Below are 22,239 nucleotides of genomic sequence, written 5' to 3' on the forward strand. Positions count from 1 at the left end.
GATCCCACTTGTTGTTTGTGCTAGTTCATGGGCAACTGAGATTTTGTTCATAAAATCTTTTCCCACACCAATGTCTTCAAGAGTTCTGCCTAACCTCTGTTCCAGTCGGTTCGGTGTTTCTGTTTTAATATTTAGATCTTTAATCTATTTTGATTTTAGTTTAGTGCATGATGAAAGATACAGGTGTAGTTTTAATCTTTGGCAAGTTGAAACCCAACTTTTCCGGCACTAATTATTAAAGAATCTATCCTCCCTCCAGTGAGGGTGTTTGGCTCCTATGTCAAAGATGAGGTGGCTGAGTGTGTCTGGAGCTGTTTCTACATCTAATCTGTTCCACTGGTCCTCAAGTCTGTTTCTTTGCCAGTACCGTGCTGTTTTTATCACAGTAGCTTTGTAGTATAGTTTCAAGTTGGGGGGTTGTGATACCCCCTGCTATATCTCTGTTACCTAGAATTGCTTTTGCTCTTCTGGGTCTCTTCTTGTTCCACATGAATTTTTGGATTGTTTTCTCAAGGCCCATGAAATATACTGCTGGGATTTCAATTGGGATTGCGTTGAATCTATATAGCAGTTTTGGAAGTATGGCCATTTTCACTGTGTTGATTCTTCCTACCCCAGATCAAGGGGTGTCTTTCCATTTTCTGATACCATCTTCCATCTCTCTTTTCAGAGTGCTATAGTTTCCAGAGAAGAGGTCTTTGATTTCTTTCGTTAGGTTGATTCCTAGGTGTTTCAGTTTTTTCGATGCTATTGTGAAAGGAAGTGTTCACCCTATTTCTCTCTCAGTGAGCCTGTTGTTCGTGTAGAGGAAAGCTATTGTTTTTTGTGTGTTGACCTTGTATCCAGCTACTTGACTGAATTTGCTTTTAAGTCTAGAAGACTTTTGGTGGATTCATGGGGTCTTCTATATAAAGTATCATATCATCTGCAAATAATGACCATTTAACGTCTTCATTTCCTACCTTTATTCCTTTTATTTCTTTCTCTTGTCTAATTGCTGTGGCTAATGTTTCCAAAACTATATTGAACCGGAATGGTGATAGTGGACATCCTTGTCTTGTTCCTGATTTTATTGTGAAGGATTTCAGTTTTGGACCATTTAGTATGATATTGGCTGTAGGTTTTTCATAGATGACTTTTATCATGTTGAGGTAGAGACCATCTCTTTCAATTTTTTGTAGGATTTTTTTTATCATAAATGCATATTGGATTTTGTCAAATGCTTTTTCTGTGTCTATGGAGATAATCGTATGGTTTTTGTCCTTGGCTCTATTGATATAGTGTATTACATTGATTGATTTGTGTATGTTGAACCATCCCTGCATCCAAAGATGAATCCCACTTGTTCAGGGTGTATGATCTTGACGATCTTCTGCATTCTATTAGCTAGTATCTTTTTAAGGATTTTTGCATCTATGTTCATTATTGAGATTGGCCTATAGTTTTCTTTTTCAGTTGGGCCTCTCTCTGCTTTGGGGATCAAGGTGATGCTTGCTTCCAGCAATGAATTTGGGAGTATTGCTTCCTTTTCAGTTTCATTGAAGAGTTTAAACAGTAGTGGCAGTAGTTCCTCTTTAAACATATTGTAGACTTCAGCAGTGAAGCCATCAGGACCTCGGCTTTTCTTAGTTGGTAAGTTTTTAATTATGTTTTCAATTTCATTGATTGATATTGGGTTGTTTAGAATTTTTAGGTCTTTATTCAACTTTGGTAATTCCTATGTATCTAGGAATCTGACCATTTCTTCTGCATTTTCCATCTTACTGGCGTATAGGTTCTTAAATTAGGTATTGATGATCCTCTGGATTTCTGCTGGGTCTGTTCTAATTTCATCCTTTTCATTCCTAATTGCATGGATTTGGGTCTTTTCCTTTTTCTGATAAAGTTGGCTAAGGGTTTGTCAGTTTTGTTTATTGTTTCGAAGAACGAACTCTTGGCTTCATTGATTTTTTTGTATCTTTGTCTTAGTCTTCATTGAATTGATTTCTGCTCTGATCTTTAGAATTTCCTCCCTTGTATGAGCTTTCAGTTCCTCCTGGTCTTCTTTTTCTAGAAGCTTGAGGTTCTGCGTCAGGTTGTTTAATTGAGCTCTTTCTGTTTTCCTAAGGTGAGTATTCACTGGTATGAATTTCCCTCGAAAGACTGCTTTCATTGTATCCCATAGATTCTGATATGTTTTATTGTCATTGTCATTTAATTGAAGGAACTGTCTGATTTCTTCTTTAATTTCCTCTGTGACCCATTGGTTATTCCGAAGTGTTTTGTTCAATTTCCATGTGTTTATGAAATTCTTGAGGTTTCTTTTGGTATTGCTGTCTGATTTCATCACCCTATGGTCTGTTAATATACAGGGGATAACTTCATTTCCTTTGCACTTATGTAAACATGTTCTATGAGCAAGTATTTGGTCTTTTGGAGAATGACCCATGTGCAACTGAAAAGAATGTGTATTCTGATTCTTTAGGGTGAAACACTCTGTAAACATCTGTTATGTTCATTTGTTCAAGAGTTCGATTGAGTTCTAGTATTTCGTTGCTTATATTTTGTCTAAGTTGTTGCTCTATCTATTTGTGACTGTGAGGTATTGAGATTCCCCACTACTATTGTATTAGTGCTTATTTGATTTTTCATGTCTGTTAGTATTTGTTTTATATAGTTGGGTGCACTAATGTTTGTTGCATATATGTTTATGATTGTCATCTCTTCCTGTTGGATTGTTCCCTGTACATGGATTTAGTGTCCTTCTTTGTCTCTCTTAATCAGTGTTGGTTTGACATCCAGTTGATCTGCAAAGAGGATAGCTACTCCTGCTTTTTTGTGTGTTTCTGTCGCACGGATTATTGTTTTCCACCCTTTAACTTTCAGTCTATGAGTTTCTTTTTGAATTAAGTGTGTTTCATGTATGTAGCATATTGTTGGATCTTGCTTCTTGATCCATTCTGCCAGTGTATTTTTTTTTATTGGTGCATTGAGACCATTAACATTGATGGTTATAACTGATATGTGTTGACTTATCATTGTCACAACTTTTTCTTTTTGTTGGATTCTCCCCCTTTGCATTTAATTTCTTGTGCCCCATGGATTCATTTTGCTGGGCTGCCTGGAGTTGTGATCCTCATTGTCTTTTCCTTGGATATTGTCTAAATTTTTTGGAGTGCTTGTTTGGTATTCATGAAGTTCCTAAGGTGCTCTTTGTCATGAAAGTATCTTATTTCAACATCAGTTTTGAAACATAGTTTTGCAGGGTACATCAGTCTGGGTTGGAGGCTGTTTTCCTTTAGGGCTTGAAATACATTACTCCAAGCTCTTCTTTCCTTGACGGTTCACATTGAGAAGTCTGTTGTGATTCTGATAGGCCTTCCTTTGTATGTGATTTGTTTCTTTTCTCTAACTGCTTGTAGAATTTTGTTTTCTTTTAAGTTTCTGGAATCTTAACTACTATATGCCTATGTGTAGATTTTTTTTTAATCAAGGCTATTTGGAGTCCTATATGCCTTACTTATCTGTGTGTCAAGTTCTTTTCCCCTCCTTGGAAAGTTTTCTGCCATCACTTCTGTTTACAGTTTTTTTATGTCATCTGCATTCTCTGGTTTCTTCATTGACTCCGATCAGTCTCATGTCGTTCTTGTTTGTGTCATCAGGCAGCTGCTGGATTGATTTCTCATGGTCCTTTAGTACTTTGCTTTTCCTAGTCACTAATTGCAATCTTATCTTCTATATCTGAAATTCTGTCCTCACGTTGGCTTATTTTGCTGCATAAACTTTCAGTGGAGTTTTTAATCTCCTGGAAATATGTTTGCATCTGTTTTATGGATTCCATTTGTTTCCTGTGTTGTGATTCCATCATGTTCCTTAGCTTGTCTATATTTTTATGTGTCCTCTGTAGTTTTATTAATCATGTCTTGCACTGTGGGCACAATCTCTGCTGTTATCTGATAAATTATTTCTGATTTCAGTTTTTCCAGAATCTCTTTTGTTGCCAGTTCAGGGAGTCCAGGTGGTTGAAAATCAGATTTTTCTTCTCTTTTCTCTTTGGGGTTGCTGTAGGTGATCTGTAAGTCTGGTTTTGAGACTTATTTTATGTGTCTTCTCCTTTCCAGGTGAGGGGTAGTGTATTGTGCTCTTAGTGCCTGTGCGACTCATCCCCTCTGCACTGGATGCAGTGGTACTGCAGCCGGGAAGGTTCACCTCCTCTGGGCTGGGGACAGCTCTGTTCCTTGGTGCTGGGTGTGGTGGTATGGCGGCCCGGAAGGTTCACCCCCTCTGCACTGCAGGCAGCTCTGTTCCTGGGTGCTGGACGCGGTGGTATGGCAGCCTGGAAGGTTCACCTGCTGTGTGCTGGGTGGTGCTCTGCTCCTGGGCATTGGGGACAGTTGTGTGGCACCCCGGAAGCTTCACCTCCTCTGTGCTGTGGGCAGCCCTCTCTTTTCTGGGAGCCTGGGAACGCAGCCCACACTGCTTGGTGGGCAGAGTCAGCGTCGAGGGCCTTTTTCACCATTTAATAATTAAGGCCTAACATAATGCTTGTTACATATTAGACTATCAATAATATATTTCAAATGTTTGTATAGACATATAAATAAACACATTGTATAAGAATGGCAACAGACTTATGGACAAGTTAATGAGATGACACAGAAGAGACTTTTCTTATGTTTATTCATTTTTATTAGTACATATTTACAGTACAGTATTTTTATATTCATTTCCGGGAGAGTAAGTAGGTACCTGTACTTGACATATCTTTTTATTCTCTTTCCTCTCCTTGCCCAACCTCCCCACCTCTATCTCTAGATTTCTTTGTCATTTGTGAAAGATCTATTTCCTTGTTTTCTATTGTCTATAGTTTATTTTTTAAAAGTACTTATACTTTGGGGTTCTCATATAAGAGAAGTTCTGCTGTAGTTAAGCTTGTGCATCTGATTTATTTCACTTAACACCGTGTTAAGAGTCATCCATTTTTTTTTACAAATGAGTCAAGTCTATCCTTCTTTATTGCAGAGAAGTACTCCATTATGTATACATACAACATTTTCTTTATCCATTCATGTGTTGATGGATATATAGGCCCACTTCCAAGATTTAGCTATTATGAGTTGTGCTGTGATAAATATGGACATGCGTGTGTCACTGAGGTATGATGTGTTTAACTCTTTGGGGAAGATATCAAGAAGGGGAATATCTGAGTAGAATAGAATTTCTATTTTTAGTTTTCTGAGGGATTGCCATAGTGATTCACATAGTGGTTTACTAATTTTCATTGCCAGCAACTGTGTAGACGGGCTCCCCCACCCAGTTGTGCCAACATTTGTTATGGTTTGATTTTTTTATGATAGCCAGGTTTTAGAGTAAGAAGAAATCTCAGTGTTGTTTTTTTTGCATTTCTCTGATGACCTGGGATGTTGAGCATTTTTTCATGTATTTATTGGCCATTCATACTTCTTCTGAGAAATGGCTGTTAATTTCAGTTGCCTATTTTTTATTGGGTCTTTTATTTTAGGGGTGTGATTTTTTTTGAGCTCTTTGTAAATTCTAGATATTAATCTTCATGATCATCTCAAGAGATGTTTAAAAAGCCTCTGACAAAATCCAGTATCCGGCCATTGGAGCCGGCTTGGCTTGTGAGCCCCGCTGAGGAGCCAGAGCTCAGACCGCAGTTGTTGCCGCGTTGCCTCCTGATCTGTGGCCCTTCAGCAGCATAGCGTGCAGGGCAACACTGAAGCGGCCCATGGAGTTCCAGGCGGTGCTGCTGAGTCCCGGTTCCCCAAAATGGCGGCGCTGCACCCCTCTGCCCGGTCCCACTCCGGGCCTCAGGCCCCCGGATGCTGAGTTGCTGCTGCCACTTCAGAAAAAGACCCCGCCACAGACTCTACAGCAGCCCACCCCGCCCGGCAGCAAGCGGTGCCTTCCAACTCTGGAGCAAATTTTTCAGAACATAAAGCAAGGATATAGTCGTTATCAGAGGTGGAGACATTTAGAAGTTGTTCTCTATCAGAGTGAAGCTTGCGCTTCAGAAAGCTAGCCTCACTCCTCAGCACTCACGGTACCTAGTTCTCCAGGTTCTTCCCGGATGAAGAAGGACCAGCCCAGCTGTACCCTTTGACAAGTTGGAATAATATGTGAGAGGCTCTTAAAAGACTATGAAGATAAAATTCGAGAGGAATATGAGCAAATCCTTAATATCAAATTAGCAGTGCAGTATGAATCTTTTGTGAAATTCACACATGATCAAATTATGGGGCGATATGGGACAAGGCCAACAAGCTATGTATCCTGAAGCTTTCTTGCATAGCTGGGTACCAGGTTTGACCTCAAGAGATGATTGCTGTACACTTTTTGCAACTGGTTTAATATCACATTTCAGCTCCAAACTGTGCATCCTGAGAACACTTAAATGTTTCTGCAGCTCCATTTTATACAACTTGAAAGACCTTAAAATTTTCTGGTTGGCACAAGCATATCTTTCTTTTCTGCTCATCCAATAAACAGCTCTGCCCTATTGTGATAGATATTCCAAACAAAAATACCTGAAGCAGCAGTTTAGCAAAATATGCCTTCAGTGGCACTCAACAAATGGAGTTTCCCCAAGCACAGTTCTGTAAGAAGTGTGTGTGAGAGTGTGTGTATATATGTGTGTGTATATTTTAAGTTATCATTTGTATTGTGCAAATTTTTTTGATCTTGGGCATTCTGGCTGTGAATTGATGCATGACAATTATGGTTAAAAACATTTGCTTGGTCTACAGAAGATCATTAATGTTTTGTGAGCATATAAGTTGTAACAGTGGATTGTTTTATGTGTAGGTATTATTGTTAAATACAGGGACTGTTTCCAGGCACAAAATATGAATCGTAAGTTAGGATAGACATTAAGTGTGATTATGATGATAAAGCAAAGATCTGCGGTCCTAGATCTCCAAAATATGGTGAGAAATTAGAACAAACTGGATATAGGCCTTGATACATGGACTCTGCCTAGCCTGTTAGAAAAATACTTTGACTCCAAGCCTTAAAATACCCCATGGAGTCGGCACTCACCTCATTCACACAGAGAGCTCCCTGGATACTGAGCCTCTAAAAGGAAAAGATCTCCCCTAGAGCGGGAGAGTAACATAGGTGAGTACAGGACTAGGCCAGGCCCTGGCAGCACTGCTACTTGGGAGGAGCCACTTCACTTTTGTATCAGTTATTAAAATAGAATTCAGATCCTTTAGTCAGGTTCCCCCAAACACTTTCCTGAGATGTCCATGTTCAACCGCTTGAGCTTTGTTTTGGCAGCCTCTTGCCCGACATTGCTTGTAGGCTGTTCTTCACCTTGTTTCCAAGGCTGGGGAACAGAAAGTAGCTTCTGTTTTGAGGAGGTGGAAGTTAAGTATACATTTATTTTTTACTGTGACTTGTGCAGGACCTCATTTTACAAAATGCTTTGTTTCCTTTATTGTTTCTGGAAAGGAAAGTTCTATTAAAATTGTTTTAGTTTGAATATAGAATAGTTTTTTTTAATTACAGCTTATTTTGAAAAATTCTCAGTTAAATTCAAAATTATGCCAATACCTTTCAAACTAAGGTAATGCTCAGAGACAAAATGTTCTGATCAAATGGCTTAGAGAAATTTCTGGAATATACACATACGAAGATTCCTTATTAATGAATGTCTTTGACTTAAATCTCACCCAAAACTGCAACATTATTCTTTGTACATTTTCATTATATAGTGTTAACAAGCTTAGCTGCAAACAAATAAAATACTTAAGCTATCAAAATCCAGTATCCATTATTGATAAAAGTCATGAAGAAAATAGGTATAGAAGGAACTTATCTCAATCTGGTAAAAGCCATTTATGACAAACCTACTGCCAGCATCATTTTAAATGGGAAGAAATTGGAAGCTTTCTCCCTAAAATCAGGAACAAGACAAGGATGTCCACTACCACCACTTCTTCTTAGTGTACTCTCTTTCCCTGAAAATAAGACCTAGCCAGAAAATACTCATTCTTGAAAACTAGAGATCAAAAGTACCAGCCCCAATCAGCCTATCTTGCCTCACCTGCCAGGAAAGGACTTTTTAAAAACAATGCTGATTGCACAAGATGTAGCAACAGGAATCATTAAGTGGGATCCTATAAAATTAAAAAGCTTCTGCATAGTGAAGGAAATAATCAGTACAGTGAAAAGAACCTACAGAATGGGAAAAAATTGTGCTAGGTGCACTATGACAGAGAAGAGACTTTTTGAAGTACTGTCTGCACTAAATTTTGAAACATCTATTTCATAGGACAGGCATTTTAGGGAGTGGGAATAGCATATACAAAGGCGTGGAAGTTTGAAATACCATAATATATCTGGGGAACCATTAGCAACTCTAATGATTGAAGTGTAAGAAACAGCAGTGAGGGAGAATAGGTATTAGAGGCTTGGTATGCCCTTGTGCATGATGTAAATTATGGAATAAATGGGTTATAAGCAGGAGTAAAGGTAAAGTCAGACTTGATTTTTACAAGTTTATGTTAGTAGTTTGTGAGGGTATGGACTGAAGAGGACAGAAGAAGATGATGAATAGACCTGTCCTTCTCTTCTTCTTAATCATGGTACAGATTAGAATCACTTGGTGAATTTTTTTTAGAGTTCATATGTATAGGCTTTACCGAAGACATCAAGTAAAGAATCTGTGGACTGATCTATTGCAGTAATTTAGTTGAAAGATGCTAAAGGTCTGAACCAAGAGAGTAATGGTAGGAATGAGGTAGCAAGAATAGGCTTGATAAATATTTGATGAATTCATATTTACAGTCTTGTTCTTTGAGCATTTATTAAGACCACATCTAGTAAACAGTAGGGTATCAGGCCCCTAATAGATTTGGGAATCATCAGGTAGAGTTAAAATCATAAAAATAGATGTGACTGACTGAAGTGAGGGTATATCATAGCAAGAATGGGTGGCAAGGGCCAAAATCTGGCATTTAAGGGCTGTAGAAGTTAGATTGTAATAAAGGGAGTTTTAGAGGGTGAAGCCAAGAAAACTGAAATGGGTGGTGAGTTTCAGGAAAGAGCACGTGTTGGAGTCTCAAATGCATCAAGATAGTTGTCAGTACAAATGAGAAAGGTCTTTTGGTTTTAGCAGTTGGTCATTTATTGCTTTGGTCATTGGAGCTTCAATAGATTAATGGGCATAGAAGCCACAGAAGTTGCATGGCAATATGTTTGAAAGGATACCAGTTTAGAGAGGTGTGGCTGAGAGCATTGAACATGTCTTACTAAATAATATTGAAAGACCCTTTCAGCCCTAAACATTGTACAGTGTCTCAGATGTGCTTGCTGCTCTAAAATTGGAACATTTTTATGCTATAACACACACACACACAAACCCTGTAGAATTACAGAATTAAAGAGATCTTTAAGAGAGATCTTTTAATATTACTCAGGACTTAATATCCTGTCTTCTTGAAGATCTCTGTAAAGGAGACTCACTTGATTCTACAAAAGTTACTAAATATCTTGCTGTCTTTATCACTAGTTTGACCAATTCATGTTTTATTAATAATTAGTTTTACTAGTAAATCAGTTGTATAATTATAAAAACTTATTGATTATGAATACTTCAAGATTTAAGTGAAATGTATTTCCTTGTAAACCATGGTGTAATAAGCTTTTTTTAAAATGAGGCCTCAGTTTGGGGAATTTTTAAGGATAAATGGGGGTGACCATGTGTTAGAAAAAAAAATTTTTTTTGGTACTGGGGATTGAACTCTGGACCTTGTGCTTGAGAGGCAGGTGTCAGCACCACTGGGCTAAATCCCTGGCCCTAGTAAATATTCTTAACTTGAGAGATAGAGGCATTTTTTTTTCTTTTATTACTTAACATTTCTTCTCTTTTTTCTGCTCTAGGACTGTTATGAATACTATTCAACAATTAATGATGATTTTAAATTCATCAAGTGATCAACCATCAGAAATTCTGATTTCCTATTTCAATGTAAGCCATATATGAAACATGATATTTTGTGATATCTTGGTGTAAAAATTTAAAATTAGAAGGCTATTTTTAAAACATTTATCTCCCATCCAACATGTAATTATCCATTATCTTCTTATATCTTATTTTAATAGTATTAATTTATTTAGATATAGTTATATTTTCTTATGTTTACCATTTGCCTTGTTTACCATTCCTTCTTGTACCTTAGACTTCCTTTCTGAGATCTTTTTTTTCTTCTTCAGATATATTCTTTAATAATTCTTTTAGTTGGGGCCGGGGATTTAGCTCAGTGGTTTCACTGCCTGCTGCGCAAGCGCAAGGACCCAAGTTCGATCCCCGGTACCAAAAAAAAAAAATAATAATAATAATAATAATTCTTTTAGTGAGGTTAGTTTGGGATGAAAATTTTTTTTGTCTGAAAATGTCCTTACCTTTGTTTTCTATGGGATGATTTAGCTGGATTTTCAATTCTAGTTTGATATTTACCTTCTCTCTATTCTTTCAAGAATATAAAATTGTTGATATTCTAAGATGTGAAATTTTTGAATGGCAATGTATATATTACAAGAAAATTATAATTGTAATGTTAGAAAGTTTATTTTCTAGTGTATAATATTTTGAATGTATTTGACTTGTAAAAATATCAATATTTATAGTTGGTAAGAATTGTTTGTGATATGTTTTGGTATGACAATATGAATTAGTAAATGCTATATCATACTATTCATTTTAATATATCATCCTGTGATGTGTTTTAATTATTAAAGTTGATATAGCCCAACTCCAAATGATACATATCCATTGGAATTTCATTTGTAATTGCTTCTCCATCTAGTGTATCTGAAATCGTAGTTAAATGATTTAGCTAATTCTTGCCTCTTTTTAAAGATAGTTTTAATTTAGGGAATGATACTAAGCTCAATTCTTAGTTTTCTTTGTTTTTGGTGGTGGTGGGGTAACATACACCCTAATATAATTTTTAATTGAAGATATTTTCTGAGAACATATTTTGAATGGAAGGTCTAGCAACTCTCTTCCCTAGCCTAGCAATGGAAAATTTAGGTAATGGTTTCTTAGTTGTACTCAAATATTTTTTGGTCACTAACATCCAGTGAAAAATCTATTGTCCACTTATTTTCTGTACTTGTGTTTACCTTGTTATTGTGGAAGTGTTCTCACATTTTTATAAATAATTGAAACCTTTACTATGAATGAAAATTTTAAGTCTGATTAAGCAGTATCCTCAATATTGATTTCTGCTTATATTTCTTAAAGAATTGCACAGTGAATCCAAAAGAAAATATTCTGAAAAGAGTGAAGGATATTGGACACATCTTTAAAGAGAAATTTGCTAATGCTGTTGGACAGGGATGTGTTGAGATTGGATCACAGGTAACTTGAGCTCATTTTTATTAGTGCCACTATATAGCATTTTAAAGGCACTCTCTGTCCAGACTGTACAAATACTCTAATAGTATTTGTCTAATCGTATAAAATACTGGCAGATAGTATATCCCAGCTGCCCACATATGCTGTTATTTACAGGAAACTTTATGGGAAACTACTTCCCACTTAAAACAAAAGTGCATATGCCAATTGTAGAAACTGTGGAAATTAGGAGTAAAAGAAATTAAAATCTTACACTCAATTTTTTATTTATATACTTTGACTTCTACATGTATGAATATTCATATATACATTTGTGCATGAAGTTATAGCATTTATGCCATTTCTCAGTGGTATTATTTCAGGAAATCTAAAGTAAAAAATAAAATCAATACATTGGGTAAGAATATGGGCTCTGGATTTAGTCTGGGTTTATATCTGGTTCTGCTATTATCTGTGTGATGTTGAATATGTTGTTTAACTTCAGTGAAATTCAGATTCTACTTTTGTTCTGCTTTACTATGTGCCATTAATGAAGGTGGTATGTAAAAATAAATTTGCAAATTGTAATTCTCTGAACACATTCATTCTAGTTCACTGAGGTTATATTTTGGTGCCACCAGTGTATTTAGCAAGTATACTAGAAATTTCTTTTTGGTTGCACGTGACATTTGTGCTCTTAATTTAGATTGAAGGAATATGGTCTGTATGTGCATATAAGTGTATGGAACTCAAATTTGGTTATTCTTTCAACTGATAGAAACTAGTTATTTGATTAAAACGTTTTGCTAATAAGGTCAGTTTTGTGTGGTTTTTGCACGTGCAATTTATACTAAGTTTTATAGGCAAAGACTATTCTCTTAATCATAAAAATGTAAAATGCTTAAAATAGTACTGGGTATATAACCTATCCTTGATGTAGACTGAAGGGGAATAAAGGAAAATCAAGTAGCAGACCTACCCTCATGATAATTTATTGGTAATGTTAGCTATCACTTTATACATAGATCTTGTTTTAGACAAGCTACCTTTTTGTGTTCTTTTAGTAGCCATATTCTTAATAAGGGTATTAAAAAGTGTATTTCAAGAAAAAATTTACCATAAATTAATAATTATCATGATTTTCTAAAATATTGTGATCTTATTCTTCTTTATAGCGATACAAACTTGGAGTCCGATTGTACTACCGAGTGATGGAATCCATGCTTAAATCAGTAAGTTAAAAAGAATATAATAGAAAAGTCCTCAATACTGACACATAAGGTTTCATTTAAACTCTTTCTGAAATTATCTGTTTTAGGAAGAAGAACGATTATCCATTCAAAATTTTAGGTAAATTTTTTAGTTTTAGTAGGAATATTTCTTCTTTTTATAAAAGTAAATATTTTAAATTATTCTTTTTTTTTTTTCCTTTAGCAAACTTTTGAATGACAACGTCTTTCATATGTCTTTATTGGCCTGTGCTCTTGAAGTTGTAATGGCTACATATAGCAGTAAGTTAAATTTTAGTAAATAGACATTTTAGTTCAATTTAAAGTTTTAAAGAAACCTCCAGTGTGTTGTGTTTTTTGGAAGGGGGTTTTAAGGAGAAGAAAGATATATTTTAGATCATTATATTCTGAAGAATCTAACTGAATGACATAAAAAATTTGAGTGGCTTATTATCTGAATCATTTCAAGTCACTTTAAGGATGATATTTCCTTAGGCTTCTATTCTGAACTTACTGAATCTAGGAAATCCCTTCAAAGAACTGTAAGATTGTTAAGTGCCAAAATAGCATTAAAGAACAGCCAGTTGCCATCTTTATGGCCATGACAATAAAGATTAGAGCTGGAATTCTCCAAACTTTGGTTCTTTTTAAGCCAACTATGAAAATTTAGTAATTTACTGCTAAACAGAACAAAGGCTGATAAGTATTTTTTAAATATAATTAAGTATGTAATTTTAAATAATTTAAAATATTATTTAAAATTTAACTTGAAGTATGTTACAAATGTTTTTTAAAAGTTTTGCTTGCAGAGGAACATTTTTCTAAGGATACAAATACATAACAAAAGAGTAACTTTAGTAAACACATATGGAAAACTGAATCCTCATTAATAGCTAATTTTAAAGAAAAACCCTTTTGTAACTAATGAAATTAGCAAAATCTTCATGCATCTTACCCTTTTTCCACCAAGGATTAATGAGCACTAAAATGGATATGGGAGGGAATTTCTGGTAAGATTTTAAGCCTGTCCGTAATAAAAGTTTAGGATATTCAGACCTTTCAAATTTTTTAAAATCCATGAGTGTTTTTTCTACGAAAAATATAGGTACACATACAGTCAAAATTTGAAGACTATGTTTGGGGAGTCTGTATACTCCAGAATAAAAAATTCTGCTCCAAATAAAAATAGTTTAACCTTGCTACAATATTTAAGACCTTCCAAATAAAAATACTTAGTTCAAGTCTTAACATTTCATATCTATACATTTTTTCTTTCATTTTTAGGAAGTACATCTCAGAATCTTGATTCTGGAACAGATTTATCCTTCCCATGGATTCTGAATGTACTTAATTTAAAAGCCTTTGATTTTTACAAAGTGATTGAGAGTTTTATCAAAGCAGAAGCCAACTTGACAAGAGAAATGATAAAACATTTAGAAAGATGTGAACATCGAATCATGGAATCCCTTGCATGGCTCTCAGTAAGTAACTAGCTAAAATAAAGAGACTCATATGCATATGGCTAATAAATTATCTGTTAGAAGTATATCTTAACATCTACCTTAAGAGCAAATATAAAATTTAATGAAGAATGTTTTTTTATTTTATTTTTTTATTTTTTAAAAATTCTTTTATTGGTACATTTTAGGTATACAATACGTTTACATTTATCATTGGGTACTTGTACCTGTACATGATGTATCTTGGGTTCTTATTTTTTTCCCCATTACCTGTGCGCCCTTCACCCCCTCCACCCTTCCCTATTTACATAGATTTTGTTTCCATTTTGTTTCTTTTCTCATAATTTTTCCTTTCCCTTCTTTCCTTTCCCCTTTCCCTCCCACCACCCCTACACCTTTGGACCTTTTCCTGTTTCAAATTATCAGTTATTTGTTTTAATCATTTTAATCCTTATTTACACTTTCAGTTTCTCACACTAGAGAAACTATTCGGTATTTATTATTGTTTTAGTTTATAACACTATTCAAGCCCAGGAAACAAGTGGAATATTAAAATAGTTTTATTTGAATTCCCCAGACCATCTTATATGGTGATGTACTTAGGAATACCTTTTCTTAAAACATAGCACTATAAAATAAAGCCCAAATATGTAAAGTATGTAGGTAATTCATTTGAAGTGCAAATGTTATTATTGATTTAAATGTCTATTCTTAAATTTCAACAAATTTAAATTTTTGAGATTATACTATTTAGATAATTTAAAGGTACATTTTTTTCTTGTTTGATTTAGTAGGATTCATTTTTTTTAGTAGAATTCATTTTTATTCCATCATTAAATGTAGTACAAACATCTATACTATTGTTCAATTATTAGTATTATTTAAAGGATTATTAGGGTCCAAATTGTATTTTTTAGGTATTCTATTTATAACATTTAAGTTATTGGTAATGCTTTTGTTTTAATAAAAGTGACATTTTCTATGTAGTAATTGTAAAATATTAATTAACATCCTGTTATGGTCTTCAAATTTGTGTAGTTGGACAATACTTTGTGAATCATCATATTTGTAGATTAATGGTCGGTTTCTTTAGAAACTGTGTTGCATGCTAAGCATATTTAGGTTAAGGGCCAACCTGATGCTCAAAAATTTTTTAAATTTTGGAGCATTTGCAATTTTGGACTTTTAGATTAGAATGCCTAACCAATAAAGTCTGTGCAAATATTCCAAAACCTGAAAAATTCCAAAATCTAGGACATTTTTGATCACAGGCATTTTAGATAAGGGATATTATATATTTTTTAATTTATGCCAACTTATATAAATGGTAATAAAAATTAAGACTTCAGTTACATTAGAAGTATGCAACTTTGTAACTTTTTGATGTTTTCAATATTCATTGGCTAAGTGATAACTCATTTCTTACTGTTTTCTCATATTGTCATATAGACAATGCATAGAAAGAAGTACAGAAAATTGATAGAAAAATATGCTGCTATTATTGAATTTGGTAACTGTAGGACTTCCACTTGATAAGAAAAGGAGTGATTAGAAGAAAAATTTTGAAACTTTGGAGATTAAATAAAAGTAGTAAAAATAAATAGATAAATAAAATTTAAAAATAAGTGCTGTTTCAGAGACTTATGTGTCTTCTCTATAAATTGAAATCAGAACATTACTATATCATCTGAAAGGGACTAATCTTGTTTCTTTTAAATGATTTTATTTCTATAAACATACATTTATTAAATGTCTGCTGTGTACCTTGTATTGAAGTAGACATTGTGAGGATACAAAAAGGATAAAGACTCTGAAAATTGAAGAGGAACTAATAGAAATTGTTTCCAACATTGCTTGTACTCAGGCCTGCTTAGCTCAGTTATAGCATTCAAGGACTCTAAATATTATTTCTTTATTTTTGAGAATTTTTGGAGAAAAATGACATGTCTAAAGTTTGGAAAAGAATGTAATTTATGATACGATGATGTGGAAGTCAAGGGGCTGTGAATATAAACCCTAAATGTGATACCTCTAAGAGATAAAACAATACAGGACTTGTATTTAGTGATATATTATCAATATTTGGACTTTATATTACTTTTTTAATATAAAAAACCTCGGGCGGTATTGGATAACTTTGTGAAGCTAAATCATGCCTCACAAACAGGACACTGTGTGTGTATTCTCACTGTGAGAAAAATTGGCATTATAGAGAATGGACATGGCAGATATATTTGAACTTTGACCAACTTTACTTTATTTGAAGTATAATGTATATACAAAAAAGTATATATTTCAAGTGATAGTTCGATGACGTTTTCACAAATTGAGCACACCTGTATAGCCAATACCTGTATCAAGACCCATAGCAAGCTTTCATAGTCTTTTGATTCTATATCACAATAAAAATTATTGATTAATTCTGTAGGTTAATGGGAACATATTCATACAGTATTATTGACTAAGGGAAACATCAAGTGAGGTACTATCTACCTCCCACCTCTCTCTCTTTTTTTTTTTTTTTTTGGTGGTGGGGATTGATGGGGATTGAACCCAGGGCCTCTCACATGGTAGGCAGATGCTCTACTACTGAGCTACACTCCACCCTACTCCCCTAATAATTTAATGAAAGGAAGAACACCACTATATTTTTAATAATTCTGTAGGGAAATAAGTTCAACATCTTTGCTTGACAGTCTTGAGAAATAAATCAAGAAGGAAAGAGCACACTTCTGTTTCGTTTCATCTCAAGGAGATTAGTAGGCAATAAATAAGTATATAATGATGGGACATTCTATTGGAAAATCTACTAAAATCTCATTCCCTGGAAATTTTAAAGGTTAGAAATGATTTAGAATGTACCAAACCAAAGGGTTAAGTTATATGACTTGCAGGTATTTTGTTAAATCTGTTAAATTCATAATGCTAGTAGGTGATGAAATCTTAGTTTTCTTCAATAAATCTATATAAACCAAGTTATATTGGGTACTTTATTCTCTAAATGGTCTCTCTCTTTCCTGTACTTCTGTGGGCTCTTGCTATTGATCTCTCATCTATTACCTTAAGGCCTCTTTTCTTACATCAGCCAAAGAAATCTTAAAATGCAGATCTTGTGCTAATTCCTCAGATAAAAATTTTCTGTTGGGGACACATTTATCTGATGATGATGGAAAAATGAATGCATGATGCCCTGAAAAAAAAAAAGTCACTGTACAACCTGTACATAGTACAGAAAGCAGCAGCCTGCAGTCAGGAAAGGGAGAACAGGAAGACTACTTAAGAAGGGGAGGAAGGGAACTGTGAGCCTGTGGGGAAGGAGATTTGTAGTGTGGGGCTAAGTGCTGGATGTGTGGGGAAAGTCCATAGTGTGGGGAGAAGGTGCCAGTGGGAAAACTTGGAAGAGCTCTTTGACCAAGGAGGCTAGAAACCTGAAGCTGGAAAAACTTTAACACCTGAAGAATGTAGAGGAACTTTGCAAGGGAAAGAGCCAGAGAAAGGGAGCCCAAACTGTGTTGACCCACATCTCTGACAGAAACCTGAATCATTGCTATGTGTAACCAATGTGACAGACTCAAACATCTGAACTGTGACTGGAGTTGCTGCCCAATGAACTGTGTGTATAGTTCAAGTTTAGCAAAGATAATTGCTTGTGAAACAAACAAAACCCCCAAAACTTATTTGAGAAAAAAGCATCCATAATCTTCACAATATAACATGGATATAATTCTGAAATTTCCCAAATATAAAGAAGGCCAGAGGAATCAAGTGCATGTTTTTAGAATGGGGAGCTCTAGGTCAACTATTTTTTGCCTCAAAGACTTTTTTAGAAGCTTTGTCTCTTCCTTTTTTCTTATGTCACCAGTTCAGAGTGGGGACTGATTCCCTAGGAGTACCTGAAACCACTCCAGGGAGTCTATAAGATAAAACTATTTTCATACTACTATTAAGATACTATTGGGCCAGGAATTTAGCTCAGTGGTTTCGCCGCCTGCTGCGCAAGTGCAAGGACCCGAGTTCGATCCCCGGTGCCACAAAAAAAAAAAAAAAGATACTATTTACATTTCTTTAGTCTGTTGTCATTCAAGTTGATGATGTAAAACTGTTGACACCTTTCCATGATTTAAGGTAGTGGCACCAAAATGGTTAGTAGTCAATTATATTCTTTACCACTGCATACTCCTATTTAAAAAAAAACAAAGTGTGTCAGCTTCATTTAAGAAGGCTCTTGGTGAAGCAGTTAAAGAGTACTAATTTTATTAAATCTTCACTTTGCATATAAATATTTTTTATCATTCAGTATGATGAAATTGAAGTGTGTGTAAAGCTCATACCAAAGTGTGATAGTTGTCTTGAGGAGAAGCATTAGTATTATTAGTTGTTGTAAACTGAGGTAGTCACTCTTTTCAAGAAACACATCATTTACTTGTAAGTCTGACAAGCATAATTGTTTAGGCATAAGTATTTGGCAGAAATTTTCTTGAAAATAAACAAAGACCATTTTACTTTAAGGAACATAACTGACATTGATGGTTGCCAATGTGTTTTCAAGTGAAAATTAAAACCCAAGAAAACCTGTATCTACCACTGTAAACTTGGTAACTTCAAAGACTTCTCTGATGAAATCAGTGATGATATCAGTGAATGTGATTGTTTTTGTTCTATAAAGAGCTCTGTCAGCATTTGGGAGATCTACAAAATTCAGTGAACCAGTATTACCAAATGCCTAATATATCATGTAAATCATGCGTAAGAGATTCATTAAAAGTTTAAGATAGACCGTGGATTTTAGGTACTTAGAATATAAAGTGTATTTCTGCGCATTGACTCTGATTCCATACTGCAGTTAATCTTTAAGAAACAATTATTTGTTGAGTTTTGATGTAGTTTCAAGAAAGATAACCATGCTTTCATAACAGGCTGTTGAAATACTCTTATTTTCCAGCTGAGGCACGGTTTGTTTGTTTTGTGTACTTCAACCAAAACATATTACAACAAAGAAATATAAAAACAGATATGAGAATTCAGGTCTCTTATTAAACCAGATATTAGCAAGTGTATAAAACAGTACCAGTGTTTCTAATTCTTTTTTATTAAAAGAATATGATTATTTTTTTGGAAAATGTTAGTTGTGTTAACATATTGTTGAAAATAACTCAAATATTCTTAAAACTTGGCTTTAATTAAATTTTGATTAGAATTTGAGTACTAATAGTAGATACTGATAAATGTAACTCACATAAACAAAAGCTCTTTGTAATTTTAAGAATGTAAAAAGGTTGTAAGTCCAAAAATTTTGAGTATGCCTTGCCTGTACTCTCCATTCAGACTTGTCTGTTTCGTTATTTGTGAAACCATGTTTGTTTCTGCTAGTCCTTGAATTTTGAAATGCTTTTCCCTCCTTTATTGTGTTTACTATCTATACTACCTACTAGTCATTTATAAACATTGTATCTTATTATATGTGCATATTGCTTGTTAGGTGAATCAACATATATACAGCAGTTAATTACATAATGTAAATAAGGAACAAAGGAGTCAACTTATGATGACACCCAGGTTTCTCACTTATGTAGCTAAATGGATAATAGTGTCATTCTTTTAAATGAGATATTTAGGATTGGATGAGATTTTCTTTGGAGAATAACTTCCTTTTGATAGTGTTTGAAGTAATTATAGGTCGTTCAAATAGAGTTGCCATATAGTTTTTTAATATATGTGTTAGGAATAGTTTTTTAATATGTGTGTTTAATATATGTTGAGGTTAGGAAGAAAGCTACACTAGGAATATGGATTTGAGAGCTTCTGTACACATATAATGAAAAGTTGCTATTCTTTACTGACAGTTTACTTTGTGCCAGCCACTTTAGTGAGTAGTTCTTATAATGTTATTGAATTTTCATAATAATCCATGAGGTAGTGATAGTCTAGATGAGAAAATGAATATCTTGAGTTTAATAACTTGCTTGACACTACACAAGCTAAATGACAGTGCAATGATTTGAACCAGCCTTTCTGGCTTCAATATTCTTAATCCCTGTGTTTTACTGAGTAACTGAAGTTTAGAGAATGGAAAAGTCACCTAAGAGGCAAGGGTAGTGTGAGAAGAAGGCTGAAGACAAACCCAAGGAGCTCCGACATTTAAAGAAGGCACTGAAGACATTCATTCTTGAATACAAAAAAGATTCAAATAGAACAACCAGAGAACTAGGAGGAAAGTAGGAAAAGTGGTGTCATGAAGAAAGAGCATTGCCAAGTCTGGAGAGTGCTTGCTGTTTCAGACATTGTAGAACCAGCCAGTAATTGAAAATTTCTAGCAACAAGGAATTTCCTGGCGATATGGTAGTAGCAAAGACTGTTCAGCATAGTGGGGAGAATAAGAGGAGATGTGAATGACAGATAAAGAAGTGGAGACAGTAACTGTAGATGGCTTTTACCAGAATTTTGCCTGAGGAGGGAACTACAGATATACCAGAAGTGAAGATAAAGCTTGGAGAATGTGAGGTGAATAGATTATTTTTTTCCCATTAAGTTTATTGGCACATTTTAGGTATAAAATACAGTTCCATTCATCATTGGGATCTTGTACCATTACATGAGTATCTTGGTTCTTGTTTTTTCCCCTTCCCCTGCCCTCCCTTCACCCCCCCTTCCCTATTTGCAAAGACTTTGTTTCCATTTTTTCCTTTGCTCATATTTTTTCTTTTCCTTTCTTTTCTTTCCCCTACCCCTCCCACTTCCCCTACTCCTTTAGACCTTTTCTTCCTATTACACAGTATCAATTATACATTTTTAAAATTACAATATCAAGATGTAGAAGACCATTACCACAGATCTTACAGAATTTAAAAGGGTATAGAAAACATATTACAAAAATCTTTTTTGAAATAACTTTGATAACTTCTAAGAAGTATCTTGGAAGACAAATTATTTTTTTAATGGAAGTGATGGGTTAAATTTTTATAGAACCATTAGGTGTGTTCTTTATTCCTGGGAAACAATTTAGTGGCTTAAAACAACCATTTTGGTTTGTTCAGGATTTTTTGGGTTGGGAATTTGGGAAAACTTGACTGGACAGTTATCTCTGATCCACTTCCAAGATGCTTCTATACTTCCAAGTCTGGCACCTTTCTGCTCCTCTGTTCACATTTCCTTTGCTCACTTCTGTCCTCCCTCTTCCTTTCCCAGATCCACACTGCATAATATCCTCTTGGCCCTCTTATGTGAGAAGCTATTTCTCATAGTATTTTGGTGTTAGGGTAGTCACATTCCTTATAAAGCAACAGGCTTCTGAAAGGCTTCTAGGAGTTCTCTTGCTGGAAGCTATTCATTTGGTCGAAGCAGTCATTCATTGGGCTTGCCCAGATTCAGAGGATGGGGAAAGGCACAGTCCCATTTCAGAAGAGGATGCGGGATGGGAAATACTGCTGTGGCAAAAGAGAAAGAATGAGGGCAACAGCAAGTAAGGTAGTGTGTGGTTGCCATGGCAAGAATTTGAGGAAATTGCTATTTGATGACTTTTAATTATTGAAAGAGAGCAGAGGCGTTTGCTGAGGGTGAGTAGGTGGAGGTGGGATGGGGAGTACAAAGTGATACAATTAAAAGTTTGAGGAGTGTGTATGTGATTTGAAGTTGTTGTTGTGAAGACTAATAGAGAAGCAGACTGGTGAAAAGACTGCACTAAAGCTTTAAAGGCAATTTTGAGGGTAGAAACCATTTGTAGTGCCCCCAGATATGTGTTTTCCCCCCAGCATCACCTAGTAGCCAAGACTGGGATTAGAAAACATGAACAGTAGATTGAAGTAGGCATTGGAGGAAGGCGAGGCAGATGCAATAGAATGATAATGAAGCAGGGAAGTTGAGGATTTTAGTCATAGAATAATTAGAATGTTATGGTTTAGAGTTTTCAGCTGTATACCAAGGATATGAGGAGACTGGTAAAGTATAGGTTTGAAGAAACAGAAACTTTTAATGAGGTTTCATAGATGCAGTGAAGCAACTGTGAGAATGAAAGGTAAGAGATTTTAGTCAGTCGTTTAATTTTAATGTTCCAGAGACAGAATGCTTCTGGGTGGATTACTGTATTCAGAGAAATGAACTTGAGAGTGTGTGACTGAACTGGAATGGAGATGAAGACTGTTGGGAATGAGAAGGTCAAGGAACCAAGAGGCTGAGAGAATCAGTCATCTAGGACATGTGGTAGCAAGGA

The 22,239-nt window shown here is 34.8% G+C and overlaps 1 protein-coding gene and 1 pseudogene across 1 annotated transcript in view; both read left to right on the top strand.

The window, feature by feature from the left end:
- Positions 1–22,239, top strand: part of Rb1 (RB transcriptional corepressor 1) — a 166,241-nt gene that overhangs the window by 64,588 nt on the left and 79,414 nt on the right. The window contains exons 12-17 of the mRNA XM_004844186.4: positions 9,886–9,973; positions 11,252–11,368; positions 12,520–12,576; positions 12,663–12,694; positions 12,779–12,855; positions 13,858–14,054. Coding sequence (XP_004844243.1) covers positions 9,886–9,973; positions 11,252–11,368; positions 12,520–12,576; positions 12,663–12,694; positions 12,779–12,855; positions 13,858–14,054 — 568 coding nt within the window. The remainder of the gene's footprint in view (positions 1–9,885; positions 9,974–11,251; positions 11,369–12,519; positions 12,577–12,662; positions 12,695–12,778; positions 12,856–13,857; positions 14,055–22,239) is intronic.
- Positions 4,238–9,879, top strand: LOC147822275 (akirin-1 pseudogene; annotated as a pseudogene).

Source organism: Heterocephalus glaber, unplaced genomic scaffold, assembly GCF_053883595.1.
Source record: "Heterocephalus glaber isolate CG9 unplaced genomic scaffold, H.glaber_assembly_v1.0 deba00001666, whole genome shotgun sequence".
NCBI lineage: Eukaryota > Metazoa > Chordata > Mammalia > Rodentia > Bathyergidae > Heterocephalus > Heterocephalus glaber.